Below are 11,876 nucleotides of genomic sequence, written 5' to 3'. Positions count from 1 at the left end.
AATATAATAATATATAAATTATTTAGGTCTTTGAAAATCCGAATTGTTTAGATTTTCTAGTGTCACCCTTATGAACCAAGAATTAATTATTTGGGTAAGATTCGTCAGACTCATATAATAGTAACACTCATATAATAGTAATGCTAGAGAATCCACAAACTATCGTAACGGGCTTCCCTATGTAAAAAAAATTATTTTAATTTAATATTATACTTGTCTTAGTAAAAAAAACTAAGAAAAATATATTTTTTAACAACATCGGTCTAAAATACTTATAGAAGTTTCTTTGATCATAGTGTTGTCAATTCTAAAATATGGGACTAAAGAGAACTATATTTTTTTTATATAAAACAATCAGAGAAAATTAATGATTAGAAAAATTCATAATAATACGCTGTAGCTGAGTCTCAAATTCTAGATCACTGGTTGTTTCGCTTGTGGAATTATTTTTAGTGTAAATAGAAAAAATGACATTAACGTAAGTGCATTTTAGGTTTCACCAAAGTTAGTTAGTAAAGGGGGGAGATTTTTAATAAAATAGTAAAATTTAAAGTAGTCAAAAAAAATTTAAAAAAATGATTTAATAGATTCTATTTATCTTGTGAAATTTGATTGTTCCTGGATATGTTTTGGTAAAAAAAATTATTGTTTGGACTTGAGGAACTGAAAAATATAATCAAAATCTTAAACCATGCCAAATTTTATTTTTATTTTTATTTTTTAACATTGGAGAATCATCAACAATTTTAATATCGTACTACTGACATTGGAGATTAAAACAGAAAAAAAAAAAAATGAAACATAGAAACTAGACATTATCTCAATTGAGTGGTACGGGAGAATCATCAATTGCGTGTTTGTCTCTGTTTTTGCTTGATTAAGAAGTTTATGGAATTGAGATCATGAACTGGCTGTTCACATGCTCCATGTGAGTTGCTGCTGAAACACCCACATGGTCCCTCCTATCTGTTTCCTAGTGAAGGTTAGGATTAGAGAAGCCTTGATGTTTAAATTTATTTATTAAAATAATCAAGTCAAATCTAAAATGAATTAGGTTTTCAAAATAATTATTCAAGTTTAATTTATTATTTAAAATTTTTATATTTTATTAATATATTTGATTGATTATTGACTTAATAATACATGACTTAATAATACATATTTGTTTATTTATTTTAAAAAATATTTATTTATTTATCCCATTAATGAATATTTATTAATAAATATGATCTATAAATTTTATTCATAAATATTATTCATAAACACTTCATCTATTTATAAATATTAACGAGTTGAATATATATGATTTTAAACTTATTTATATAGTTGACGAATTATTCAAATTTATTTATTTAGTTGACCTTATATATATTATATAAATATAAATAATTCTTATTAAATTTAAATTTATTTATATAGTTTGACGGGTTATTCATATTTTATATATACTAGTGATTGTGCACACACGTCGCATTTGAATTTTTGAAAATCCAAATTGTTTGAATTTTTGAGTATCACCCTTAGTTGGATAAGATTCGTTAAACCTATGTAATAGTACAATAATGCGAGAAGTAACGGACTTCCCTATGAAAAAAAATTAATTTAATTTAATATTATACTCATCAAAATTAATTATTTGAGTAAAATTCATCAGATCCATACAATAGTACAAGGGTGACGTTAGAGAATCCCAGCAACAAATTACTATAACGGGCTTCCTATGAAAAAATTTAATTTAATTTAATATTATAAAAAAAATTAAGAAAAGTATATTTTTTAACATTGTCGACTTAAAATATTTATAGAAGCTTTTTTGATAATAGTGTTGTCAATTCTAAGATATAAGACTAAAGAGAACTATATATTTTTTTTTATATGAAACATTCATAATAATACGTCAAGTCTCGAACTCTAGATCACTGATTGTTTCACTTGTGAAATTACTAATAAACTTTGGAATTATTTTTAGTGTGAATAGAGAAAAGGATATTAACGTAAATTCATTTTAGGTTTCATCAAAACTAGTTAGTAAAGGAGGGAGATTTTTAATAAAATAGTAATATATATATATATATATATATATATATTTCTTATCAAAATTACTCACAGAAATTTGATTCGTCATGCGATCCCATTGAACTAGCATCTTGCTTCCAAATGCTCATGAAGTCCAATACAGACATACAGTAGACTGCAATAGTGTGGTTAAAAGGCTTTCCAACCTTGTAAATTGTATATTTACTCCAATACTTGTACATTATTATGAGATCATATTGAGCTTTGTATACGATGAATTTGTTGTCGTGTTTTTTTTTTAAATAATATACTCTAGATTTTAGATTTAGTAAATAAAAATAAAATATATAAAATTTATATTTATGAATATTAAATATAATAAGATAATTATTAAGATAAAAAATAGTAAATTATTATATATAATTTTGATTTTAAGTATTTAAGTTTTTTTTTAAAAGGAAGGAATTGACAATGTCTTATATAGAACATGGTAAAAATTTTTTAAAAAGAGTTTAACAAAATGATAATTAGACCTATGTTATATATAATTAAATATTACATTAAAAAGAGTTTAACAAAATGTGAGAAGTGCGATGAAAATATAATCATATAAGAATGAATAAGATAAAAAAAAAATAAAAATATTAAAGAAAAACCAATTAAGTTGTATCTATTAAAAAAACTCGGAAAAACATACTTACTTGAGATGGTACAAAACATTAGACAACTAATAAATATTTCAATTAGACGATATAAAATTATAATAAGTATTCAAATTAAACAAGGAAGATGAAAACTAAAAACAATCAGTTAAAAATAATAAAATAAAATAAAAATTAAATATACATGATGATATAATAAAAAATAAATTCTAAAAGCTTAAAAGATTCATAAATTATTATTATTATGCTCATTCATTGTAGCTCAACAAAATCATCTACTATTTACCTCTTACGTAGAGTAGTTACAATATTAGACATAATGACTTGATTTGGCTCCAATATAACGAACAAGAAGAATCCTCTACCATCCAAGACATAAACCATTCTAGATCTAAGGGAAGAAAGTTTCAGATTATTAAAATAATAAAGTTTAACAGAGCCAAATGCAAACTAGTATCTACCTACTAATGTAAAGTCGTCATCATCGAGAACCTGCACATCCTTGTCGCCGACAAAATTCTCACGTCCGAGTGCTTCAACAATTCGCACAAATTCTAGTCTACTTGCAAGTGGAAGAGGAACATATGGTAACCTGAAAACAGGTCTAATCACACCTAGCTGGGCAAGAGCAGTGTTGAGACCTATGGGATTAGGCTCCTTGAACAACCATTTCATGAGAGGCATCAGCTTCGAATTCAATGAAAGATTTTGCCCTTGGACCATCAGCTCCTTCATCAATCCTGGAACAAGATTGCTAGTCACGGATATTACTCCCGTAGCCCCAAATGTCCACCTAGAATCGTGACATTCATCATCGTTTCCGCTCCATATTACAATCCCTTGATCTACGTAGCCTTTGATCCTCTCATTTCCCATGCATTCCTTGACGCCTGCCATGTTGGGATTCTTTGTGATTGTTTGTATCACCGAAGGAGGAATGTCTTGCCCAGTCCTCGAGGGTACATTATATATGATAGTTGGACCCATCGAAAGAACTGATTCAAAATGTGAGACCAATCCTTGCATGGATGTCTTCCCATAATAAGGATTAATATGAAGAGCTGCATGCATGCCGACTGCAAAGCCTTGTTCGGTCGCATGGATTGCCTCTCCCGTTGAGTTACTTCCTGTGTTTCCAATAACTTTGATCGTTGTACCAAAGCAGTTGACGGTATGGGCGATGAGCATGATATGTTCATCCCAGCTCATTAGTTGGCCTTCTCCGGTCGTACCTCCAACTATCACACCTTCAGCACCATTGTAAATTTGCATTCGCATAAGGGAGTCATAAGCTTCAAGGTCAAATCTTCCATCAGGTAAATAGGGGGTTTTGACGGCTGTTATCAACCGTAAGCTTCTAATGCCGTCCACTGAGGTCCTGGAAATGACAGTAACTCAAAATAACATAGTACAATAATGAAACAGAAATAGAAAATTGTGTTTGACATAAACAGAAAAAAAATTGATAGCATTAATACTAGAAAGATACTATAGTATAGATTTTAACATGAAAAGAACATGATGAGAAAGAAGAAACACACAAGTATAAAAGGTGGAAATGTGCACCTAGGCAGGTTAATGCTGAAATAAATGGAAAGAAATATAAAAAAAGGAAAAGAAAAGGAAATCAGCAAAAGGGATATAGAATTCAGTAAATTTTTTCACATCCATCATGCGTATCACAAGAGTACAGATTCAAGAAATGTACTGTGCATTGTATCATACTGTTTTTGTAAACTTGTATGAATCTGAGGTCATGAACCCTTCTGACTTACACAAAAATAACCCACTGTGGTAACTAAATCATTGGCTGTATTTCAACAAAGCAATAATGCAGGAGAGGCTTATACCAATGGCCAATGGTCAATGGCAGCAATTAATAGCAACCATTTCACTTAGCCTAATGAGAGGAGAAGGAAAAAAAAACCTGTTTTTAACTTCTAGACTACGCATAGGAAGATGAAAGTTTTGAACAAGAGCTGCTACTGGAGACCTCCATCTTCTAGTTCTGCATGTTAACACGGATTGAGTATTAGGGATGATTTGCATCCAAGCCAAGAGTAATTTACACAATTGCAAATTGGAAAAACAAGAACTCAATTTTACTTTGGAGGGATGCAAACACCCTACTAAGCAGCACTGAACCATATTGCTTTAAGAATAAAATGATTTAAGATTCTTTTTTCTAGAAAAAACTTCATAGTGACAACACTTTCTGGCATTTAAAGCCTGCTTTAGGAGCAAAAAAAAAAGTAGACAACACTCACAAGTTACAAGCACTTTGTTAAGAATGATGCAGATCAAACAAGAACGCGATCAAATGTTGGCCAGTGTGGCTAATTTAAATTAAATTACATAGGATCTGCATGTTGGATATAAGTGAATGGAAAAAAGGTGGAGAGGAAAAATGTTTCATTGTGAATGGTACTTTAATTCTATATTGGGAATTTAAACACATTGGTTGAGATTTACATTGACTCACAAGCATTGATGTTATGAATAAACGCATAGGAAGAGACTCTCTCTCAGGGGGTATAAATCCGAAGCTCGGATTGCACTAAACTAAGTTGACTTGGAGGCGAGTACGACATACGCGCGTCGAATGCCGGACCGATCAGGACAAAATTTGCCTAAGCGAATGAACTAATATTTTGCCACCTGAATCATTTTATTTGCTGCTCAAATGTCATAGATGCATTAATTGATGATTAATGGAGAATCCGTAACTGCTGATTTCAAATGGTCACTATTGATGATCGAGCGGGAGGCAATGAATGCCCATTACTCGATCATTCAATGTAGCAAAGACATGGAGCTCCTATAAGAGGAGGCCATGACCTTGAGAGCAGATGGTTGCAATAGCAAAAAGAGAATCCGCCACCTTCGTTCTCCATCTTTCTTCTCTGTAGTGCACTCGCTCTATAGCTCTACTCGTGATAACGTTCAGGTACTCTCTTAGTTCGCCACGAACTAATGCTTGGTTGTCGACGTGGTCTTCCTATTGTATCCCGAGAGCAGGCGCCCATCGTAACCTCGAAGCACTACCGAGGGGGACAAATCTGTTTTAAAGGCGCAGGCCTTGATAGTCATCTCGGCTTCATGCCTTGGCAGACATCTCAGCCTCATGTCTCGATGGACATCTTAGCCTCGTGTCTCTGCAATGATCTCGGCCTCGTGTCTCGGCAGATATCTCAGCCTCGTGTCTTGACAGACATCTCGGTCTTCTGTCTCAGCAGTCATCTAGACAGATATCTCGGCCTTAATTCTCGGTAGACATCTCGGCCTTGTGTCTTGGCAGACATCTCAGCCTCGAGTCTCGGCCAAGTCTTCTAAGCAGCCCAACCATCTAAGCAGTTCACCCTTCCCTGCTTGACAACCTAAGATTATTAGCTCATGTCATCTCAATAGGTCAAAAGTTGAATTTGAGTTTATTTTAATTTAGCAACTAATCCTATAATCTCTGACGAGCAATCTTCATTGTGGAAGTTGTCTAACAATCTTAAAACAGATTCGTTTATATTAAGATGACCATAAAAAATATTAAGGTGCAACAAACTCATCACACAAAGGCCCCTCTGCCCGTACTAGAAATGTTCCAATCAACTAAGGGGGAAGACAACAGAAGTTCACTGGGTTGAACTTCAAAAGGTGGTAGCAAAAAATACTCTTCTACTTGACCATTCTAAATCTGGTTCGGTTCTTGACCAAGAAACCTCCCAAGCATGTGCAGTAGAGGCATGGACTCATTCTAAGTTTCTCAGCCGAAACTACATCCTCAAATGTCTTGCCGACTCGCTATATGCAGTGTATAGCACGAAGAGAACAACTATGGAGATATGAGAGTCGTAGGATAAGAAGTATAAGACGAAGGATGCGAGGGCCAAGAAATTCATTGTGGGTCGATTGACATATATGCTACAATAAGGAGTTGATCGCATGATCCACAACTTTGAAGAAATTTAGGATGAAGAAAAATTGTTCAGGGGAAACTCAACAACCTCAGACATTATTGGTCAAGGAAGAATGGTGTTGATGATGATCTTGAACAAGGAGTTGACTCTCAATAATATATTGTATGTTCTAAAGATTCAGAAGAATCTAGAGTCTGAATCACTATTAAGCAATAATGACTTCCACATTATTTTTAAGTCGGACAAAGTTGTTTGGTTTAAAAATAAACTGTTTTTAGGAAAGGATTATGTAACCAATGGCTTATTCAAGCTCAATATAATGGCTATTAGGCCTAAGTTTAATAAAATTGAAAACTCTTCCGTTTATATGCTTGAGTTTTCGTGTTTGTGGCATGGTAGACTAAGACATTTAACTATAATATGTTGTGTACATTAATTAGCATGCAAATCATACCTATATTCCATCTTGACTTGAAACACAAGTATGAGATTTGTGTTAAAGCGAAAATGACAAGGTTATTATTTCAAATGTTAAAAGAAGCAATAAGCCACTAAGTCTAATTCACGCTAACGTGTGTGATCTAAAAGGTACACCGACATGTGGTGGGAATAAGTACTTTATCACTTTTATAGATGATAACACAAAATACTGTTATGTGTATCTTCTCAAAAGTAAAGATGAAGCTATAGGAAATTTATTCTTTATAAGAACGAGGTTGAAAACTAACTTAATAAAAAGATTAAGGTGGTTCAAAGTGATCGAGACGATGAATATGTATCATCGGTCATACGTGAAACAACATCTTTTTATACTCAGTAAAATGGAGTTGCTGAGCGAAAGAATCACACTCTGAAGGAGATGATGAATGCTCTTCTATTGAGCTTTGGACTGTCAAAGTTTATGTGGGAGAAGTTATATTAACAACTAATTACCTTTTAAATAAGGTACCCGGAAGAAAATAGATAAGAGCTTTTATTAGTTGTGAAATGGAAGACAATCGTCCTACAAATATTTGCGAATGTGAGAGTGTTTTGCCAAAATTTTGGTGTCTGATCTAAAAAGGATTAAAATATGACCAAAAATTATTGATCGCATATTCATTGGATATGCACATAATAGCAATGTGTATCAAATTTTGAGTAAGAGTCACAAATACCAGATATACATAAGAACTTGAAAAATAAAATCGAGAAATATCTTGTTTTTCGAATATGTGTTTTCGTATAAGACTCGAGAGAAAGCAAGTTCCTTAAAATGGGCATTTGAAACACTAGAGAAAAAAGATGATGAACCAATTAAGGTTAAGCTCAAACGAAGTCAAAAAGCTCGGGTGGAAAAATCCTACGGAATGAATTTTATTACTTCCATATTGGAAAGTGAGCCCTAAAATTACTCAAAAACAATAAGCTCTGCAATTACATCCAAAATAAATTCTATCATGCAAAATTACACTTGGCAATTAAATCAGACGACACGATTGATAAATACAAGGCTAGATTGGTAATTAAAGATTACCGACAAAGAGAAGACCATGATTACTTTGATATATATTCTTTGGTGTCGAGAATAACTTCCATTAAAATATTATTAGCTATCGCTGCTCTATAAAATCTAGAAATACATCAGATGGATGTAAAAATAACCTTTCTAAATGAGGATTTAAAAGAGGAAATTTACATGAAATAACCTGAAGGGTTTTTATGCTAGGACAAGAAAACAAGGTTTGTAGATTGGTGAAGTCGTTATATGGCTTGAAACAAGTATCAAAGCAGTGACATGAAAGATTTGATAATGCCATGAAGGAAAGTAGGTTTAAAATCAATGAATATGATAAGTGTGTCTACATGAAAGCCACAGAGAATGACTATATCATCTTATGCCTATGTGTAGATGTCATACTTATCATTGAGAATAATGATAAGATAATCAAATTCTCTAAAGAAATGTTGAACTCAAGATTTGACATGAAGGACATTAATGTGATTCTATGAATCAAAAGTCTCATTGACAAGATTCTTGAGAAATTCACTAAGGGTAATACTACGTTGGCACAAACGTCGATAGATACGAGCCAACATCTATCAAAAACTCGAGGGAAAAGTATCTCTCAGATAGAGTACTCTCGAGTGATTAGAAGTCTGATGTACTTAATGAATTGTACACGACCAAACTTAGCCTATGCAGTAAGTAAACTGAATAGATATACGAGTAATCCCGGTGTTGAGCACTGAAAAGGAATAACGAGAGTACTAAGATACTTGAGGTATAATTGTGAATATATATTGCACTATACGAGATATCTTGTACTATAATCAAAGGATACAACGATGCAAATTGGATATATGACATGAATGATTCGAAATCTACAAGTGGATATGGATTCACTTTGGGAAGTGCAGTCATTCTATGTAAACGGTCATAACCAGATCTACAATGGAATCTGAGTTTGTAGCTCTTGACAAATCTAGTGAAGAGGTTGAATGACTACGATAATTCTTAAAAGATGTTCCTAGATGACTAAAACCTATGCAAAGCCATCTGTATAATAGTAAGTATAGAAATATATATCGTAGAAACAATACTATTAGACAACTATTCTCAACGGGAGTTATCATCGTTGACTATTTAAAGTCAAAGGATAACCTAGCGGATTCGCTAACTAAAAAGTTAAATCGAGAGTTAGTTCCAAGCTCATCACGAGAGATGAGCTTGATACTAATAAAAAATATTGGTGCACATAAAATCTATCCTATACAGATTAGAGATCCTAAGAACTATGTTCAATGGGAAAATCTAACTGTACCGACTTAATGAGGGAACTACCTAATGAAAGGATAGAGGTTAAACATACAGCTTTTAATAATCTAGTGGAGTAATATGGAATATTCCTACAAGATCATCTATATGAGAAAGAAGTGTGGTCGCTTCGAAGAGAATTGAATGTATAATTCTTAAAACTTCTCACTAAACTAGGCCATGGCTAAGAACGAACACACTCGTGAGAATTGAAGTATATCAGGAAAGTCCTGGGTGAGATATGTCAATCCTTACACAGACGACATAACATTGTAGCAATAAAAGGTGGAAGCGGCTAGGGGTGTAATCGAGCCAAGCCAAGCCAAGCCAAGCCAAGCCGAATTCTTAAATGTTTGAGTTTGGCTCGTTTATAATTTGAGTCGAGCTCGAACTTTATTTAACGAATATATTTATGGCTCACGAGCTTATTTGAGCTTTTATCGAGCCTAAACGAGATTAATAAATATAAATTATAAATTTAAATATTCATTAAAAAATTAAATTATATATTTAGAGAAAATTATAATATTCTTATTAAAATTTACAATTTTATTCTAATAAATAAATTTAATATATTTGTTTATATTTTCATAAGTAGAGTATAAAAATCTATAAATTCAATATCAAAACTATTATTTTTTTCATTTAAAAGTTGATTCATGAGCTTACTAACAAACATGTTCACGAACTAACAAGTGGAGTATTGTGAAGCTTGAGCTTGGGTTGTTTATCTTAACGAGCCTCATTAAACGAGCTCAAACGAGCTTTTATCAAATCGAGCTTTAAATAGCTTATGAGTGGCTCGGTTCATTTACACCCCTATTAGCGGTTCACATGGCCGACCCCAAGGCCATCTGTGAGGAGGTAAATCGGAAAGCTACAGTTGACCACTGCAAGAAGGGTGTTTTTCTAGACTTTGCTGAGATTCGACGCCTTGCCCATTGTAGCAATATTTATCCTGCAATAGCCACACAGACAACATAACAGTTCAAAGACATCGTGTTTACTATCAGTCAATAAGTAAACATATCTTCACAAGGGAAGGTTCAAAGGGTAAAACAACAGATCTTCACAAGGGAAGATTCAAAGGGTAAAACCTAGATATCCTATACTGGACTCAACTGTTGAATACTATCATATACCCTGGTTCTATTCATGTGGGGATTATTGGATATAAGTGAAAAAAGTTCCATTGTGAATAAGACTTTAATCCCACATTGGGAGGTTCAAGGTATATTGGTTGGTTTATGTTAATTCATAAGCATCGATGTTGTGAACAAATGCATGGGAAGAGGATTTCTCTTACTCATGGGCACGTAGGGGTGCAAATCCAAGACCTGGATTTCACTGAACCAAGTTAACTTGTGTACAAGCACGACCTGCGCACGTCGAATGTCGTTACGGTCAGGGCAAAGTTTGCCCAAGCGAATGAACCAACATTTACCACCTGAATCTTTTTATTTGCTGCTCAAATGTAACGGATATATTAATCGATAATTAATGAAGAATCTGTAACTGTCGATTTCAAACGGTCACTATTGATGATCGAGCGGCCATAGGAAATTGAGAGCAGATGGATGCAATAACAAAAAGAGAATCCTACACCTTCGTTCTCCGTCTTTCTTCACTGTCATGCAATCGCTCAGTAGCTCTACTTGTGATAGCATTCGGATACTCTCTCAATTAGCCATGAATAACCTGTGATTGTTTGTCGACGTGGTCTTCCCATTATATCATGAGACACAGACGCTCATCGTAACCTCGAAGCACTGAAATTGCATCTAATGTAGGCCTCGACAATCATGTCAGCCTCGTGTCTCGACAATCATCTTGACATATATCTCAGCCTCGAGTCTTGGCAAACGTCTCAGTAAGGTGGAAGTAGGTCCAACTATAGCTACTATGGAACGCCAAGATTATGCAGTTGGAATCAACAACGGATATAGCTCAAAGAAAGAACATTTTTTTTTTGCGATCGTCGACAATTTATAAATAACTTGAAGATTTCTGAGAAATAAAGTTCTAACCTGACGCAAGCACCACCAGCATGACGAATAGACTTAAGGCGACGCCCCAGCACCGGCGGACTGGGCGCCGCAAATGCGTCAGGAGACGAAAGTATCTGATTCATCAGCAGCACGGAGGACGCCATAAGCTCGGGATCCGACAAGATTCAACAAACGGAAAAGAGGCGAAGAAACGACGCAAGGAGGAAGAAGGGAGGCGAGGAAGAATCCATGGGAGAAAAAGGGCGTGGACGAAAGGCGGCGCGAGTCTCCCTTCCCAACGGTCGCATCAACTCCAGCCTAATTTCGTAATAAGATCCAACCGTTGATTCCTCCATCACTTTCAATCTGGGACGTCGAGGTTTTAAGGTGGAAGTTGTTTATAACCCTAGCCCTAGAAGGCATTCATAGAATATTCTACGGACTGTTTTATATAAATTTTGTTCCGATTGAACAGTCGAGTCCACTTTGATTTTAAATCTGG

At 33.9% G+C, this 11,876-nt stretch overlaps 1 protein-coding gene across 1 annotated transcript; it reads right to left on the bottom strand.

Annotated features, from left to right (window-relative positions):
* Positions 1-2,933: 2,933 nt before the first annotated feature.
* On the bottom strand, positions 2,934-11,712 carry LOC122001893 (4-hydroxy-tetrahydrodipicolinate synthase, chloroplastic-like). The gene is made up of 3 exons (XM_042556870.1): positions 11,414-11,712; positions 4,606-4,686; positions 2,934-4,056 (listed from the first exon to the last, which is right to left on the bottom strand). Exons 1-3 carry the CDS (start codon positions 11,536-11,538, stop codon positions 3,129-3,131), a joined length of 1,134 nt encoding a protein of 377 aa, XP_042412804.1. The 5' UTR covers positions 11,539-11,712; the 3' UTR covers positions 2,934-3,128.
* Between the last annotated feature and the right edge of the window lie 164 nt (positions 11,713-11,876).

The sequence above is a fragment of the Zingiber officinale genome, chromosome 7A, assembly GCF_018446385.1.
Source record: "Zingiber officinale cultivar Zhangliang chromosome 7A, Zo_v1.1, whole genome shotgun sequence".
NCBI classification, from domain to species: Eukaryota; Viridiplantae; Streptophyta; class Magnoliopsida; order Zingiberales; family Zingiberaceae; genus Zingiber; species Zingiber officinale.
Note: the sequence above shows the minus strand (reverse complement) of the source record. Positions and strands in the feature narration are given on the sequence as shown.

Excerpts from the sequence above, each read along its gene's own strand:
- LOC122001893 (XM_042556870.1), bottom strand. The coding sequence starts at position 11,538 with ATGGCGTCCTCCGTGCTGCTGATGAATCAGATACTTTCGTCTCCTGAC. Across the intron at positions 4,687-11,413 it reads GCTGGTGGTGCTTGCGTCAG|AACTAGAAGATGGAGGTCTC; the intron begins GTTAGAACTTTA and ends GTTAACATGCAG. Across the intron at positions 4,057-4,605 it reads AGTCTAGAAGTTAAAAACAG|GACCTCAGTGGACGGCATTA; the intron begins GTTTTTTTTTCC and ends TGTCATTTCCAG.